We start from the raw sequence: 19,155 nt of genomic DNA, 5'->3' as shown, positions 1-19,155 counted from the left end.
ATTCAGTACTCTCCTTCTTTACTATGACAGGCATCACCCTTATTCACCGCATTATACACTTCGTGGTAGAGTTCCCTCCACCCTGACCCAGTCCCAATACCAAAAACTTAAGTTCCAATGACCAAAGAAGGAAGTCTCCAAAAGAAGGTGCACACATTCTATTTGTGTTGTTATTCCAATGGATCATGATGATGTGTCAATTTAGATTATAAAGAACTCCTAGATTATAAGGAACGTCTTAGATTATGCTTCAACCTTATACTGAGGAGAGGGGGATTTAGAGTAAAAGCAGCTTTCTAAAAACCTTTCCCATTGTGCCCACGGGTAGTTGCCAACTCTCTAACTACCCATCAGAGCAACTTGCTGCTGCTGCAGCTTTGTAGCCTACCTCTAAAACAGGTGTCCCCAGTCTTTAACCATGCATGAGAATAACCTGGGTTGGGAGGGGCTTTTAAAATAAGAATGCCTGACTGTGCCTCTCCCCCAGCCAACAATGGTGAGGTTTAAGAATTTGTATTATGTCAACATTCCCCTATATGATTGTACTATGCCTCCAAGATTGAGAACCTCTGGGTTCCAAAGAGTTCAAGCCCTTTCAGGTAGCTTTCCAAGTACCAGAAATCCCAAACTCAAAAGTCTTAAGGCACAGGACCAGACCAGGAAGGAGTTTAGCTAACCGTAACTTGGGCCATGTCTAAGTATCAGCCATTGTGTAACTATAGCCAGTTGTACTTCTGTGGGAAAGTAGCCTAGTACTGCTACATCTTCTTAATCTTCAAGAGAAGCCATAAATCTGCAATTTTAGATGAACTTTCACAATTTGAGTGCTGGCAACCAATTTAAATTTCTTTAAAATACTGTGTGAGGTAAACAAAACATGTCTTGAGCTAGATTCCATTCATGGGCCAATAATTTGAAGTTTTTACCAACTGCTCTACAATATCCTGAGAAATCCTTTATATATTCTTCACCAAGGGTCTATTAAGTAAATTCTTAGAAAGCTAGGTTCCTTCTCATCATCCATGTATGTTCTAGGTGTTGTTTTCAACAAATTTGATTGATATGGCAGAAATAGCTCCAAAGGGCACATATTATGTTATTCAGAGTATGTGATACCCAAATGCCTAAACTTCATGCTGTCAGCACTGTAAACATCGCTCCCCAATCTACCAATACACGTTAATACCTGAAACAGGCAAAGCATTGACTAGGCTCTTTGGAATAGAGACAAGTGCCATAGTTGCTGTTCTATAGAACCATTCCACATACTTTGGGAGGTAGGACATAGACTCACGAGATTTTAGTGAAAATATAACATAGCTATTTACTAATGGTAAGGGCATGGCTAGATCTGTGTTTACCTGCAAGAAATAGAACATTTCACTGAAAAGGAAATGGAGGCAGACAGTGGAGTGCCCCAATGGACAACAAATTAGTTAAGGTTCCTAGAGGCAAGGTCAAGCCATTGAAGGGCTTCATGTGTTTTTTATTTTTTTTTCCTTTTGTTTTGTCTTACTTTTCAGTGGCAGAGAATCATGACAAGTAGTGTTTAGGAGGAAAATTTGGGACATGATAGATGAGACAGATTGGACGGTAGAGAACAGAGGAGGGACAACTTATTATTAGGTCACTGCCAAGGCTGCAGACATGAGGAGTGGAAGGGAGGATGGTGTGGCCTGGGTGGTGGCCGAGGGATGAGAAGGAAAGGGTAAGCTCAAAGTGATTTTGATCTTGACTAGAGAAAAAGGAGGGCTAGTAATTATTCAGTAAACCCCTAGGGTGGACTTTATTCCATGTTGAGTGCTTAACACAAAATTGTCTCTTTTGCTTTAAAACAGAATATGACTGAAACAGGAGACCACTTCAAGATTCTTCTATATAACCACACTGTAAAAGTTATCTTATAGGGCCTTAGAGATCATCCAGTCCAACCCCCTCACTTTACAGAAGGGATTCGACTTTCCCAGGCATTTGCATACCTTGTAGTGGAGTCAGAAAAGAACCCAGATTTCTAATTTTTTACCCTCATGATCTCTTCTCCTCACCACATTGCTTCCTCATCCTGAGCTTTCATATAAATGGGCTATAAATCAGACATCAGATTCAGGTAAGAAGATTCCCCGGGGAACAGGTGATAAAATGTGGTGTAGAAAGTAATTCTATAACCACTCAATGCAAACAAGGGAGGGGGGAGCTGCAAAAAAAAGGTCTCCACAACCTTGATGTAAAGGTTGTGCAGAGGAGGAGATAAAGTCAGCAGTGATATACAGTTAGCAGTAGTGCCTACGTCCTTTTTTATCAGCCCAGCACAGATGTTGAGATAAGAGGACATAAATGGGGAGAAAAAAAAAAAAGGAAAGCAGATTCATAATAGCTATTAGAAAGCCCTGTTCACTGGAAGATGATAAAAGTGAAGAATCACCACTCTGGAAAGGTTGTTGAGGGGAAATCAGACAGACTCAGGGGGCCGGGAGGTGTCACTGGAGCTGGATTTGGAGTGGTGCCTGCCTCATGAGTTTCTATCTTGTAAACATAAACTTTTCTCCTGAAGAAAACATCATGCATCATGAGTTGACACAATGGCACGTGGCAGGGTCTATACCAAATAGAGCATCTGGAAGTTTAACTAATAGATGATTTATGGAAACTGAAGACAACTGGATCTCCCCTCTTATAGCCGGCCATTCTGGTATTACTTAGACAGTCACTATGGCTGGGCCCCTGAGCTGAAAATGTTTCTTGGCTATCATAAACTCTGGCAAAAAGGAGAGCCAAGTTACTCACTCTGTCCTAAATTGCCCGTCAGCCCATGTAATGAGAGCTAGGTAAGGACAGGAAGTAGGAATAAGAATGTTCTCTGACTTTCCATGCCTCGCCCTGTTTACGTCCCTCGCACTTTCTCTTCTCACAAATGAAGGACTACACAGGATGACTTGGGAAAAGTTTTCACCAAATCAGAAATCCTATCTATCAATATGGATTCAGTAGGGTCCAACCAGAAAGTAACATTCTTTTTCACTACCACTGCCAGACAAAACCACTCCGTTGACTCATTTTTCATCACCACAGATGAAATTTGGGGCAGGCATCATAGATGTTCCAGCCTCATGAACAAAATCAACGTCCAGGGTCATCTTAGAGAATGCTTCAGACCCAGAAACTCGCAACTGAGGAAGGGTTTCTTCATTCCCTCTTATTTCCCTTTCTCTGCAGTTGCCAGTCTTTCTGGCTTCATCTGGGTTGGGCCTTGGCAGGGAGGGAAACTGGAAGGAAAGGAACTGGATCCCACTCGGAGGCTGCAGTGGCCATCTGGCTTTGGGACCCCCTGATTGTGGCCGGTATTTAAATGCCAATTTTTATTCTCACTGGAGCTCACATGTGTTCCTCAGGATCCCTCACACTGGAGGCCTCCATCGTCAGAAGAACAATTCCTCCCCCTACTGGCTTCCAGCAGCCCACACTTGGGGCTCTCTTTTGGGGTCAGTTCACTATTCAGGCAAGCCCATCTTCCTCTTGGTCAGCACTCGAGCTCCCTGCCACAGGCTCTAGGTCTGACTCATGGGAAACCCACACCTTTGTCTATAGAACTACAGTTCTCTCCCAAAGCAGCTGGATACTTCCTACCCTTAGAGGTCAACCTTGAGTCATGCTCCAGTCTTTCTAATTCCCATATTGCAGGAAATGTATGTCGGCACCCTTAATTGGTTCTATTACTTCCCACATTTGGTTTAAGATAAAGGACAAGCACACTCTCCACACCATGGAAGAGGGACACAAAGAACACTGATGCTTCTATCCCAAGAAATCCTCATGGGAGACTCTGCAACGCGCCCCCCCACCCCACCAATAAATCCTTGGCATATGCTTACAATGCCTGCAGGTGGATGAAAGGCTAATTCGAGCTGAACCCACTTCTCTGTACAGTGACAGAGCACCTCATGTCTAGGCAGTTAGGATTCATGCCAAAATGTGAAGAGGCCCTAGAAAAACAAAGTAATTTAAAGTCAAATGCTGTGGAAACTACCCCTTCCAACCTTCCCACCTCTTCCTTCCTGCTAGTCCCTGCCCCACTGGCTTCAAGACCCGTGTATAACAAAATGAAAAATGCAACCAATTAGATGCACAGATGATTTGGATAGTGGTGCAGTCGTCTGCTGGATCATGGTAAACAGCCAAATCGTGTTATTTAAAGTCTATTTTTTCCAGATGATTTGCTCCTTTAGTTCAATCCTCCTCTTTGGATAGTTTTCCTAAACACATTCCCAGAAAGTTAATTAGGGTAAGAGTTTGATCTAAAGAGTATAAAGCTCAAAAACTCTTGGCATTTTGAGGTCAGGAAGATGATCAATTTCTTTTTGTATATCCTTTGCCAAGCTGTTCTCACTTTAATTTTTAAACTTGTGTGAAATTCAAAGAACACAGAGCCCAGTGTCATTTACACTTGGGCCATCATAAAAAGGCAGCTTTCTCAAAAAGAGTATTGGCTGTTTTCCAGGCCGCCAGAAAGCTTTTTATAGGAACTTTTAAACCATTCTCCTTTAAGCCAAAAAGGGAAATTAAATTTGGCCAAGGGTGAATGGACTGCCCAAGATATGAATTGCTTCTAACAGAGACAGAGTTCAAGGGAATCCTAAAGTTTCCCAATTTCAGGGAAGAAAAAAAAGTAAATCCCACCTACTCCATTTATCACAGAAGAGACACTAAATAACCTGCAATACAGTGAAGAAAATTTTCTTTTCAGATCCATTTTGATAAATTGTGCATTTTTTACAGAAATCATTCAGACACTTTATGCCCTTACGGAGGAAAGGTGCCATCTGACGCGAACAATATGATGATACTTTCAAATTGCTCCCTCTGTTTAAAAACAAATAAATGATGCTGTGGATATGGCCTGGTGAGAATTTCAATCTTGAAAAATTATGAAATATTTCAAGTATGAAGTGTAGAGAATAGTATAATCAACACTCCTAAAACACTCATCTTTGCTGAATCTTAATATTTGGTCATCATTGTCCAGATCTTTTTTAAAAAAATAGAAAATATTTTGGCTATGGCTGTGTCCCACTCCTTTTCCTCTTGTCACAGAGATAATACTGTGCTTATTTTGGTGGTGATCATTCTCAAGTTTCCTTTTGATAAATATACATATATCTTGAAGCATGTTTGTTTGTTTGTTTTTGAAGATTTTTTATTTATCTATTTGACAGAGAGTGAGAGATCACAAGTAGGCAGAGCAGCAGGCAGAGATAGAGGGGGAAGCAGGCTCCTCGCTGAGCAGAGAGCCCCTTGTGGGGCTCAATCCCAGAACCCTGAGATCATGACCTGAGCCTAAGGCAGAGGCTTTACCCCACTGAGCCACCCAGGCGCCCCATTGAAGCATGTTTTAAAATACAGGTTTTATTGTTCTTCAGGAATGGTGAGGCCAACAGATCAGGAGATAGATATTGAAAAGATACTCTGTTACACTCACAGAACCCACAGGCTGGAGGGGCACACCAGGGCACACTGGGAAGCAGAGGGGAAAACAGGGCGAGAGGTTTTGTTGTGGCTTCCCTGAAGGGAACTGGTGAAACAGGATAAGGAGGTTTAGGATCACCTACTTTAAATAACTTCCAAGGACTCTGGGGTGTAGAGGTTGCCCTGGGGTGATCAGGGCAGAGGAACAGAGTGTAAGGGCTCTTTGAAGGTGGCTGTAGACCTTAAAGACTCTGGATAAGTTGGTTTGCACATGAAAGACACACTCAAAGGGCAGTTGTTTGCCATCTCTAAGAATTAGCTAGCCCTGGTGGGAGTAGGCCCTCCAGAGCCCACAAAACCCTGAGATGTCGAAACATCCGAAACACAGAATAAAAAGACAAGATTTATATGCAACAATATATTGTTTTAATTTGCATGTTAACCTTTATAAGAGTCATATAATGTACATATTGTGTATATATGGCACCAACTTTTTTTCTCAACATTACCCTTTGGAAATTTATCCAGACTGCTGCATGCAGCTCTGGTCATTTCATTTCTTTTTACTGCTTTATCATTTGGCGCTATGTCAACATGCAACACTTTATTACTATGTATTCGTTCTTTTGTTCCTGGAAATTTGTTCCCGGTGTTTTACTATTATAAATTTTGTTACCGTAATTAATCTTTTACCTATTTCCAGGTACCCAATGGCAGAGAGACCTGGAAAGGCATTTCTTTCTTTGACTTTAACACATATTGTCAATGACTACTCAAAGTACTTGTAGCAAATTATCCTTCCATCAAGACTATAGAAAATGCCCTGTTTTTGCCACTGTCTCACCAGCAATGTTATTGTTTCAAGTTTTCCTTGTATCAAGTTTTCCTCTTAATGTTTGCCAGTGCTAGTCTGTAATGGTATTTCATTTTTATTTAAATTTGCATTTTCCTGATTACTAATGAGGTTGGGCATCTTTTCATACGTTTCCTGGTCGTTTCCATTTCCTCTTATATAAATTGCCTGTTCATATCTTCTGACAATGTTTTTTACTGTGTTTTATTTTATTTTTATTTTTTGTAAAGTTCTTCATATTCTGGAAGCTAACGTTGTTAGTTTTATATGTGTTACAGGTATCTTTCCCCAGTCTATAGCTTATCTTTTCAATTATGTATACTTGTTTAATAGAAATATTAAGTTTAATATAGTCAAATGTATCAACTTTTCAATTTTGGGGTCCTTTTTTAAAAAATTTTTATTTATTCTTTAAATTTCTTTTCAGTGGTCCGGAATTCATTGTTTATGCTCCACACCCAGTGCTCCATGCAATACATGCCCTCCATAACACCCACCACCAGGCTCACCCAACCTCCCACCCACCCCCTGCCCCTCCAAAACCCTCAGATTGTTTTTCCAAGTCCATAATCTGTCATGGTTCATCTCCCCCTCCGATTTCCCCCAACTCCCTTCTCCTCTCCATCTCCCCATGTCCTCCGTGTTATTCCTTAAGCTTCACAAATAAGTAAAACCATATGATAATTGACTCTCTCTGCTTGACTTAAAAGTATTCTGAACCCAAGGCACCTGGGTGACTCAATCGGCGAAGCATCTGACTCTTGATCTCAGCTCAGCTCTTGATCTCAGGGTTGTGAGTTCAAACCTCACATAAAATAAAAACCATAAATACAAATAGAAGTGTTCTGGGGGAAAAAAAGTATTCTGAACAGAACTGACCAGAATTTTACATTTTATTTGAAAGTTCTAAACTTTTGCCTTTTCACATTTAGATCTTCAGTAAGCCTAAAATTGAGATTTTTACTATGGTAATAAGTAAAAGTATTATCTTTTTCTATAAGGATAACCAATAGTTTCTTGATTAATCCACACTTTCCTCTACTAATTTTTAATGCTATTCTTTCAATTCCCATGTCCTTTTGTTTATGATCTATTTCTGTGGCATTCTATTCTCTTCCAGTGGCCTATTTCCTAATCCCTGTCGATACCACCACATCCTAATCACTGTAGCTTTCTAAAAATTATATTGCCTGGCATGTCAATTCCCCCAGTCTTGTTTTACACCTTAGAACTGTTCTGGCTCTTCTTTGAAACTTGCCCTTCCAAAGAGTATTATTCGGCTAGTCAATTTCATACAAACCTACCAAAACAAAAAAATTATTGCACCTCAGATGTGTCATACATTTAATTTATATATTAATGTGGATTAAAACAGATACCTTTATAATACTGAGACATCCCATTTATGAATGTGGCATTTCTGTTAGGTCAGGGTTTTGGTTTTTTCCCATGGTTTTTAAAAATGTTTTTCAGTTAAGTATTTGATTATTCTCCATATAACCCTAATTTGTTTTTTCAGATTTCCTTTTATTGTTTAAGTTTTATGGCCATTATAATTGATATACTTTGAAATAAGAATACAAATTATTTTATGCACTAATTATTCTGCAAGCTACTTTACTAGTCTTTCTTATTAGTTCAACTACTGATCTCTTAAATTCAAGTAGATTTCTTTGTTTCTGTAGACAATAATGTTACCTATAGATAATGACAACTGTTCATCAATAGCACTATCTTTTTTTTTTCCTTCTCTTACTATCTAAGCTAGTACATCTAGCACAATAATGAATGGAAGATGTATTGGCAAACATCGTTGCCTCATTCCTAACTTTAAATGGAATATATCTAGTACTTCATCATTGAGTGTGGAATTAATGCAGTGTTTGATAGATTTTTACCACTTACAGATTGGGAATATTCCTCCCTTTCCTGTGTTAGAGTGAGTAAACTCCTTTTACTAAATATATTTTCTATGCCTCTTTTAACTTCTCAGTGTGGAAATCTTAATAAGAGTTTTCTAATATTTAGCAACACTTGAATTCTAGGACAAACTCAAACTGGCAACAATATATTATTTAGTCTCTCTTGAGTACATACTGTCACTACCTTATTTCAGATTTTTTTTCCCCATTAATGAGATTGGCCTAATCTTTCTTCTCTTTTATTGTCCCTGTCTGGTGTTATTACTGATGTTATACTAGCCACATAAAATGGGTTGGAGAGTATTCCCTCTTTGCTAGTTCCTGGAATACTTTGTGAAAGATTGAGATTTGCTATTATTCTAAAAATGTACAGTTTACTTCTAAAATCATATGATGCTGACCTTATTTTGGGGTGGATAGGTTTTAAACTATCAACCCCATTTATAAACAGTTTTACATCTATTCAGTTTTTCTACATCTTCTTTAATCAATTGTGCGATGTGTATATCTCTAGGAAAATTATCTGTATTGTCTGATTTTTCAAATTTAATGTTTTAAAATTGTTCCTAGGGCTAATTTAAAGCCTGCTTATCTGAAGAAACCATCAACAAAATGAAAAGGCAACCTACTAAGTGGGAGATAATTGCAAATGATATATCAAATAAGGAATTAATAGCCCAAGTACTTTAAAAAACATATGACTCAATACCAAAAACCAAATAAACAAATTTAAAAATGGGCATAAGACATGAATAGACTTTTTTCCAAAGACATATAAATGACCAGCAGCCACATAAAAAGATTCTCAGCATCACTAAGCATAAAGGAAATGCAAATCAAAACAACAATGATATACCACCTCACACCTGTCCAAATGGCTAGACTCAAAAAGACAAACAGTAACAAGCATTGGTGAGGATGTGGAGAAAAAGAAACCCTTGTGCACTGTTACTGAGAATGTAAACTCATGCAGCCACTTTGGCAAATAGTATGGAGGTATGTGTATATACACGTGTGTATGCGTGAATTCACACACACATCACACACATTCACAGAAACAATGAAGTATTATTCAGCCATAAAAAATGATGTGACTTTTGCCATTTGTGACAAGATAGATGGACCCAGAGAGTATTGTGTTACATGAAGTAAGTCAGAGAAAGACAAATATCATATAAATTCACTTATATGTGAAATCTAAAAAACAAAACAGTTGAAGAAGTATAAACAGACCCATAAATACAAAGAAGAAACTGGTAGTTGCCAGAGAGGAAAAGAGTGGGGGATGGGAAAAATGAGTGAAGGACAGTAGGAGATACAGGCATTCAGTAATGGAATGTGTAAGTCATGGGGATGAACAGAACAGTACATATAGGGAATATAGTCAGTGGTACTGTAATAGTGCTTTATGGGTGACAGATGGAAGCTCCACTTGTGGTGTGTGTAGCAAAACACAGAGTTGTTGAATCACTGTGTTGTACACCTGAAACTAATGCAGTATTGTGTCAATTATACATTAAAACAAAACAAAACAAAACAAAAACAAAACTAACATCCTCACTTAAGCATCATTTTTCATGACCCTCATTTATTTTGCTTGGTTTTTTTTCTTGGTTGAAGTGAACAGACTTTTTTATTCTATTGATCTTAATTTAAAAAAATAGCTTTTATTTTATTGATCTTCTCTATTATAATTTTCAATTTCTACTCTTATCTTTATTACATTTCTCTATACTCCTTAGGTTTCTTCTCTCAAGGCAGCATTAAATTTTGAATTGTGTCTCAAAGTTAATCTGTTAGATTCTCGTTTATTTATTTCTAAAGTGAAAATTCATAGAAAATAATGCTTTTACCAATATTCTTGATTTAAAGGAAATCTGAGCACAAATTTATGAGTTAATTAGAGCTGGATCAGTAAAGTCATAATGAATCAATTATCAGAAAGTTACTGGTTAAAATAAACATATAAGTAGAGTTTGCAACTTTAAGTGATAAATGGTTTCCTTCAACAAACATTCAGATAAATGTACTTTTCCATAAAAGTCATTTTTAGTGTTAAAGTTGTAAGTCAAAACACTTGAAACTATTCTAATAAATCTTTTAATATTCTAAGAAAACTCCTTATCCATGTTAGCAATAAACTTATGAAGAAACTTAACCTTATAAGTGAAACAAGTTAGTATAAACTATATCTATACATCAAGTTGTAATGTCTAACTGAGTGTTTATCTTTTCAAAACATCTCTATCAATAGTCCTTCATTTCCTCAATTTTCTTACTAAGTTTGTACCTAAAGTTCTGACCAGAAATGGAGTAAATATTAACTTTACAGTTCTGTTTCCACTGTTGTATTATTCCTTCACTAGTTTCCTGTGTTGGAAATGTAGCTTGTGAATTTTCCATTTTCTTTTCTTTTGGGGATAGAAAAGCTATTAATTTCTCTGTATATAGTGATTTATCTGCATTCTGTAAATTTCATATTTTCACTACAGCTCAATTCCAAACAATTCTTAATTAAAATGTAAATTTTTTCTTTGGCTGATGTGTGACTTAAAAGAGTGGGGTTTTTTTGTCTTGGTTTGATTTAATTTTGACTTTCTAGATGTCTGTACATGTATTGGGGGGGTGTTAATTATTATCTCTCATAACTGATTTTTAAGTAGCTTAAATGCACAATGTTAAACAAAATTCTATACTGATTTGCTTTCTGACTTAGTTCTTGGTTGGTATTTTTTCCGGCATTCTTTATAGAATAGTAAATATTATGAAAATCCACCTATTCAATAAGGCATACTGATTTCTCTGTTTACTAGTGTTTGTTTTTTTTTGTGTCTTCTTACTAGATTAAATTTTCTTATTTCTCCAAAGGGATTCCTTGGCTAAAATTTCATTAATGACTAATCAAATTTGTCTAAAAGTGTCTTTATTTTACCCTCACATATGAATGTTTATTTCTGGGTAAAGGATTCTAAACTGGCAGTTGTTTTCTATAATAATTGTGAAGATATTTACAAAATTTTCTAATTATTTTTGTTTGAAGGTAGTATATCTTAAGATAGTTTCTTTTTTGGTTCCACTGTTTTAATTCACAGGTATCTGGCAGTAGATTTATATTTGTTTCCCTTCCTAGGACTTGAAATTTCTAAATCTGAGGATTGATGTCTTTTTTAAGTTATGGAAAATTTCCAGACATCTTTTCATTAAAAATTGCCTGTCTTCCATTTTTTGCACCTTTTTTTCCTAGAATGAACGAGATAGAATACAAAATAAATAGAACACAAAAATAAATCTTTGCATTTCATCTTATCTCGTCTCACCCAACACCTTCGCATCAAAACACAGAGCACCTGGCTACCAGGTCCAGAAACTGACCTCTGCCCTGAATACTTCAGCGTCAGTTTACCCTCTTCAGTTTCTGTTTACATTCTGTGTTCAGTGGCTTTACTTTGGGCCCCTGGGGATCTTTCATACTTTCTTATAAGCTCAGTTATGCAATTAAAACAGTATCTGTCATGATTTATAGAAGACTTCTGGGTGATTTTTAGTGGAAATTATTCAGGTTATCTAGTTTTTTACATTTCAGGAAATGGAAGTCAAGACTTTTAATCTTTAAAAAAAAGGATTTAATTATGTTAATAAGTTTAAAACATTTAGTACAGGTATAGGTGTTTAAAATTTTAGAAAATGTATCTGCTACTAGGTTTGAAACAAAAAGCACTATCCAGTTGACTTGTTACTTGCTTTTTCTAGTTTGTTTTAATCATTCTTCTGTCTTGTGATAAATAGGAACAAAAAGAAGTTTTCTATGCTAAGATTAAATGAGTACCTTAACATTGATTCTTGGGTGCCTGGGTGGCTCAGTGGGTTAAAGCCTCTGCTTTTAGCTCAGGTCATGGTCCCAGGGTCCTGGGATCAAGCCCTGCATCAGGCTCTTTGCTCAGCAGGGAACCTGCTTCCTCCTCTCTGCCTGCCTCTCTGCCTGTTTATGATCTCTATCAAATAAATAAATAAAATCTTTAAAAATTCTTTTCAGATGGGAATTCTAGAAGTTGACACTCTTCCAGATACATTGCTCACAGTCTTAATTTAGATCTCTTTTATCTAAATGGTTTCATATAGACTGTGCTTGTAGTATTATGACCTGATGGTTTTAGGACCCAGTCTCAAATTCACCCACTTCTTCCCATCTTCCTTTTACATATTTATGTACTTTGGGATCTTTCTCACTTCAATATTTACATAACACTTGTAGTTTTTACATCAACTGTATCCCACAACTGTTTTCTGGTGATTCTAAGGTTTCTGGCTTTACCTTCCTATATATATAAACTCCTCCAGAGCAAAAACAGTACTTAAGATTCTCTCTCACACTGCTTCTCCATAGAGCCAGTCCACACGACAGCCAAAGGCAAACAAAGTTAAAGAACTGTTTGCCTTAATAACTTTACCTGTCACTGGAGTTTCACTAACACAAATAAGTAATAGGAAACTGAAGCAATGAAGGTTTGCGTAGCTATCCAAATTCTTAGTGTTTCATTGTTTAATTCCTGCTGACACACCACCTTGTGGAAGGAAAGATTTAAGAGTGGGGGCCGGGGCATGGGGAGGAGTACCTATGAATCAGTCACAAAACAAGAGAAAGAAAGCTGGAGGAAGGAATAGTGTACCTGTTGTAGAGATTCCAGAAGTGTCACTTGTAATTCCATTCTCAAACTTAGAATTCTCAGACTGATTAAAACCATCTCACAAAAAGGTTTTGAGTACTTGCTATATATCAGGTAATGTTCCCAGGCATTTGGTATACAGTAGTAGACAACTTATACAAAAATCCCTGCCCTTACAGAGTTGGTATTCTAGTTAGAGGTTAGAGATAAATAAATATGTGAATACACAAATAGATGAATAAACATAACGTATAACATGCCAGAGGTGCTGTGAAGAAAAATGTGAGCAGGAAAGGCGGCCAGGGGTTAACTAGGGGAGACTGTCACTTTAAATAGGATAGTTAGAAAAAGCATCACTAAGCAAGTGACCTTTGAGCAAATAGCAGGCTGGAGGAGGAAACCATGCGGATATCTGAGAGAGGAGTGCTCTAGGCAGAGAAAGTTGCAAATGAAGAAACACAGGCAAAAAGGATCTGGGATGTCCAAGAACTAGTAAGAGAGTACTGCGGTAAGAGCTAGATAAGCAAGCTAGATAAGGGGGAAAACTGTCAAAATGGAGGGTGAAGGGTCCACGGAAAGGGAGAGCAGGAAGATCCCTGCGAGTCCTGGATATCACTATAAACTGTGAAAGCAAAGTCACTGGGAAAGACCTGACTGAGATAAGAAGCCACTGGAAGAAATTTTGGAGTAGGATTAGACAAGTATTTGAAGCAGAAGAGAATGGCAAAAACTGAAGGTGGCTGAGGTTTCGAGTTTTGGGGTTGTTATGTTGTTGTTGTTGTTGACGAAATAAATTATGTCATGTTTGTATACTGATGGGCAGGATCCAGTTAGAGAAGCAAAAATAGGTGAATAAAATCTACACAAGAAAGGGGGAAATTGCTGTAGTGTTTACCTCTACTAGAAGAGAGGAGAGGTCTGACGTGGATTAGAGGGGCTGGTCTCAGCCAGCTCCAGAGTCCTGGTCAACCTTGGTAACAGGAGGGGGGCAGGGTGCAGACGGCTTCATGGCTGAGGGCCATGTAAGAGCATGAATAAGTTCTCTTCTCCTAGGTTCGTTTTCTCTTTGACCTAGGAAGCAAGGTCAGCTAAGAATGACACTAAGTGAAGAGGTTTTGGGGGTTGGTGTAGAGAAAGAGGAGAGACCTCCCAGAAGGCTACAGGAGGCAACACAGAGTACTAATGAGCGGGTTCATAGTTCAGCTCTGTCACCTCCCACCCATCGGCTGGGTGACCCTGGGCCAATCTGCAAACGTCACTAAACTTGTTTCCTCTTAGGCAAAATGAGGATCACGGCTTTGTGGCGAGGATGAAGAGAGATCATGTAAAAGCAATTGCTGCTACCACTAAATGACCACACTGGGCACATGTTGGCTGTTGACTGCTATTACGGGGTAGGCATTCCATTGTGTATCAGTGAAAGGAGAGGTTGTAATATTTGATGTCCACTCTCTTTCAGGAGGTTTGTCCTCACCAAGCTTCGAGTCATCCCAAAAGGAGCATTTTCTGGATTTGGGGACCTGGAGAAAATGTATGTACCTGACAGTACTATGTGTGAATGCCTCAACCGGGCTGTGGGCAGCTGCGTCACATCATGTCCAGTGTGATACTCAGAAGCCAGACAACCTTCTGAACTGCCTCCCATCTTCTTTCCTAATGATGGGGAATCTTTCAGAGAGTGGCTGTTGAGATGAGCCTAAGGTCAGTCTAAGCAATCCTCACTTTTTCTTCTCAAAGGCATTGCTCCCAAGTACCTGGGAGCTGAATTTTTATAAACCAGAGCTCATTTTCTCTGCTCATACCCAGGGATATTGTTTATTATTTCTGATTAAGTTTCAATTAACAGTGGGGCCTAACATTTGTGTTTGAGATTCTAGAGACTTTTCTTTCCCAAGCCACACTGACAGGTGGTAATTGATATATCAACATTTAAAAGCAGTAGGAAAGGTTATAGCACTGAAGGAGATTTCCTTTGAAAAGAGAAGACCCCTCTGCTAATGCAAACATTTGCTCCTTACTGAACTAGTTTAATGTAGGCATCTCCGCAAACAGGCTTTTCTCAAAATGAGGCACAGGAGGAAAAAGTACAATAACTTCTGCCATGTTTAAAATAACCCACTCTTCCTTTGAAGACTCCTGATCCCATCTCCCAGGCCTCAAGGGCCAGGAAAATCTGTTCTTCACCACAGTGGCAGCCAGAAGTTAAACACCAATAAATATAGCAACAGATAAATGGATTACACAGGAGGGAAAGATTTTTTTCTTGTTGTAAGAAGAAAGCAACTCCCCAGGTTACATACAGTTCTCTTTCTTAGAGCCATTCCATTTTCCTCTTGCTTCTTTCACCCCTGTTTAAGAATACTTGCTGAAGTCTGAGGAAGCAGGAGAGAAACCCATTAATGAAGGAAATATAAAGCAGAGAGAATGGCGATGTGTCTCAGCAATTACATCACATGCTGAGAGGACGGTACTCAGGATCCTGGATTGGAGAGCTCGCTTCAATAGAAACTTACAGTACGACCTTGATTAAATCACTGTATCTCTCGGGCCTTTGGTTTCCCCATCGGTGGGTCAAGGAAGGAGTTTTCAAAGAAGGGAATAGCTTACGTGATTCCTAAGTATAAGGATCCCCAGCTGGAGGAGAGCTCATTTTAAAACCTGCCATCTTCAGGGTTTACCTTCTTGAGGACGTCAACACTTACAGGACTTAGGAGATAGGGCACTCTTTGGAGTAGAGTTCACCAAAGGAAAGAAGGAAGCAATAGAGTTGGAGAGATTTCTGCTCAAGGTGTATTCCTCGACAGGTGAGCCATTGCCCTGCCTGGAAGTGACATGAACTAAATAACAAGCCTATCTGATATGCCTTGTCCCCAAGCAGCCCTGTAACTGCATAGCAAACGTGCTAAAGGGAGGAATACCATATACCACAAATAATCCACCTTAATTACATTCAATCCAGCCAAAATGAATGACCCCTCATTGGCTCTTCACCACCAGCTGGGACCTTGCAATAAAAATAAAAGTTGTTAAACTGGGCTGATAGAGCCGTAATCCCAGAGACAGGGCAGCTGGCTCACAAACTCCTCAACTTCCTTAAACGCAGCTTGTCCATTTCCACGGCTGTCCCTATTAATCAGCCTACACTGACACAGCAAGATGCCTAAAACAAAATTAAACTCCTCTCATTTCTTTTCAATGCTTTTTGTATCCCAGAGCTTCAAAAACATTGCGTAGTGGAAGGCCTGGCACCAAACTGAACTCTGAACAGACTGTACCCTTCAATCTCTATGCTCCCCTTCATCCACTGTCTCACCTTCTGCTCTTGGTCGGTGATGAGTGCTCATCTCCTCTCTCATCTCCTTCCCTGTATTTCTGTTCTTCACTGAATTTTTAGCCAGTTTCCCGAACTCAGTAAGCATTGGCTTCCTCTTCAATATCTCCCTCTCCGTGGAGCATAAAATCCCTTTGATTCATTCCGCACATGTGGCAACATTTCACCTGTCCTCTTTCTTGCCACTCCCGCTCTTGTGAAAGACAGGGGCATTCGCTGGCCCCTTGTCTTCTTTCGCTCACTCCTCAGCCAGCCCTCATGATATGGGACCACAAATTCTCTAACACCATGTAATTGTTCTGTGAAAGTTCCCAACAGATGGAATGGCCAGACTCATGACTTCTACTTTGTGTTCTTCATACTTAACTTACATGCAGCTTTGCAGGTCATTGACTATTCCTGCCATTCTTCCTAATACTTATTCCCCTTTCCACTTCGGAGACACCACACCCTCCTGCCCACTCTGCGAAGCTCCCAGACCACTCCACAGATGATTCTTTCCATCTTTCTTGTTCCTCAGCTGCCCCTCAGAAAATCAGATTTCTGGGCTCCATTTTGGCCATTTTCTTTTTTATATTATTTTCACCATTCCTGATCATTATATATCAAATGACGCCCTAGTGTCAGGGCTCCTAAATGACAAGTGCCTCAAATTTAATACATCCAGATTAGCTCACTGTCTTTATTCTTAAATTTCTCATCTTCCCACATTGCCCAGTGACTAGCATTACCACCTGTCGAGACTCCCAAACAGGAAAATTCAAAATCTCCCTTGACTTTCTGTCCCTTAAACCCAGGTCCCTTTCCAGTCCCATTGGCTCTTTCTCAAAAATATCCCTGGAGGGGCACCAGGGTGGCTCAGTGGGTTAAAGCCTCTGCCTTCGGCTCAGGTCATGGTTCCAGGGTCCTGGGATCGAGCCCCACATCGGGCTCTCTGCTCAGCGGGGAACCTGCTTCCTCCTCCTCCTCCCCCCTCTCTCTCTCTATCTGTCAAACAAATAAATTAAAAAATCTTAAAAAAAAAAAAAAATCCCTGGAATCCAGCCCTTCTCTCACTCCCACTGCTATTAGGTCCAAAGTCTCATCAACACTTAGATAGCCTGTTATGTGAGGCTGTTATGCCAGCCCCTGCTCCAATCCCCCTAGCTCCCTGCTGCCAGACCCACACTGCTCAAACTTTCTTACAGAAGAAACTGGAGGGACTCTCACTGCCATAGGCTTCAGTCAGAAGTGCCTGGCACAAAAATCAAAGCCCTTTAAATTTCCACCATACCCACTGCATACTCACACATTTTCACCAGGCAGGAGAAATTGCCATTTCTCAAGCATTATCATTACCAGACATTGTACTTATTTAGAATGTGATGGCTGGTTCTTTGAACAATGCCTAGCACATAGACAGATCAAAACCAAACAAACAAAAACTCTTAAAAAAAAAAAACCCAGTTACAGGTGAATTAATTAGCCAATTAATTAATTAACAAAATATATTTTCACACTGCTGTCCCTCTGACTAAAATTTCGCTTGAAATTGGAAAAGGAATCCCGTTTGTCCTCCAAGGTCCAGACTAAATATTTACTCCTCTGTAGCCTTTCCAGAATTCTCTCAGTGTTTCCAAACCATAATCTTATGTCTATACTATCAATAACACATTTATCGGGCTGTATTCAGAATTTACAGTTTTTCCAGATCCCTTCATTGTTCTTTAAGGGCAAGGGCAAGTATAACTTTTTGTTAAAGTACAAAACCCAGTCCTACTGTTTTTGCCTCCTTGCTATACCTCTAATCTGTCCACTTACCTCCTTCTCCAGCTACTGTAATCTTTCCCTAGATAACTGCAACCGTTTTCTGTTTCAGCTGCCCTATCCACCAGCATGCCCTCTGCTCAACCCCCCACCCATTCATTACCCGGCAACCAGAGTGATAGTTTCTAAACTCCTATCTAATCCTGTTCCCTTCCACATCTGTCCTGCCATATGCACATACATGCCATGCCTTACCAGTGCTCTCAACATAAAAAAAAGAAATGAGACCCTCTCACAGACTCTCCTTTGTCCTATTTGCCCTTTATCAGTTCACAAAACGTACTGTGTTATCTGCCCACCATGAGCCTTGGTTGGTGCATGCTGTTCCTCCTGACTAACACTTCTTTTCCACTCTGTGCTTTTAATTTAGTTGGCTCCTACACATCCTTCAGATTCCCATGCCACTGTCATTAGCCTAGAAAAGCCCTCCCTGGCCTCTCCAAATAGGGCAAAACCCCTTCCTACATAAACTCTCCTATCACTAGTCTCCCGGTGCTGACTTTCATTTTAACAATATATGAAACTTATTTATGTGATAATTTAATTTCTAACTCCCTGATTGGACTAAGGACATGTTTGTGTTTTTTCAGTATTGGATCCTTGGTGCCTTGCACAACAAATGACTGATAAATGCATGAATAAAAATGAATCAACAAATATAATTAGTTGGGAGGACTAATTGGAAATAAAAATACCAAATAATATGAACGATAGTGATAAGCAATGTACGAGTTGATAAGCATACTGTGAATGACTGAGAATCTACTGTGATTCAGGTACTTATGTGGTGATAGTTTAAAATGCACAAGATAATTATGTTCAAAGTAAGTGATACAAACATTGTATTTGTTAGGCACTTTCTGTTGTGAGAGGCAAAAGAAAATAAACCTCGGATAGGCTTAAGGAAAGGCAGGAAATGTAATGGCTCATTTAACTTGATGGTCAGAGAGGACAACGGCTTTAGAAACAGCTCTATTCAGGTTCCATGTCCTTAGGACTTGGCCTCTCTCCCTCTCTCAGATCTCCCTTATACTATGTTAGTTTCAGCCCTTTGCCCCAACCCAGTGACAAGATGCCAGCAGCAGTTCTGCTTCTCATCTCCTGGGTTCCATTCAGAAG

General features: G+C 39.2%; 1 protein-coding gene across 1 annotated transcript in view; it reads left to right on the top strand.

The window, feature by feature from the left end:
• FSHR (follicle stimulating hormone receptor) overlaps positions 1-19,155 on the top strand; it is a 163,010-nt gene that overhangs the window by 59,806 nt on the left and 84,049 nt on the right. The window contains exon 2 of the mRNA XM_059134768.1: positions 14,359-14,430. Within this exon, the coding sequence (XP_058990751.1) occupies positions 14,359-14,430 (72 nt within the window). The remainder of the gene's footprint in view (positions 1-14,358; positions 14,431-19,155) is intronic.

Source organism: Mustela lutreola, chromosome 9 (genome assembly GCF_030435805.1).
Source record: "Mustela lutreola isolate mMusLut2 chromosome 9, mMusLut2.pri, whole genome shotgun sequence".
In the NCBI taxonomy this organism is placed as follows: domain Eukaryota; kingdom Metazoa; phylum Chordata; class Mammalia; order Carnivora; family Mustelidae; genus Mustela; species Mustela lutreola.
This window is presented reverse-complemented; position numbering and strand designations above follow the sequence as displayed.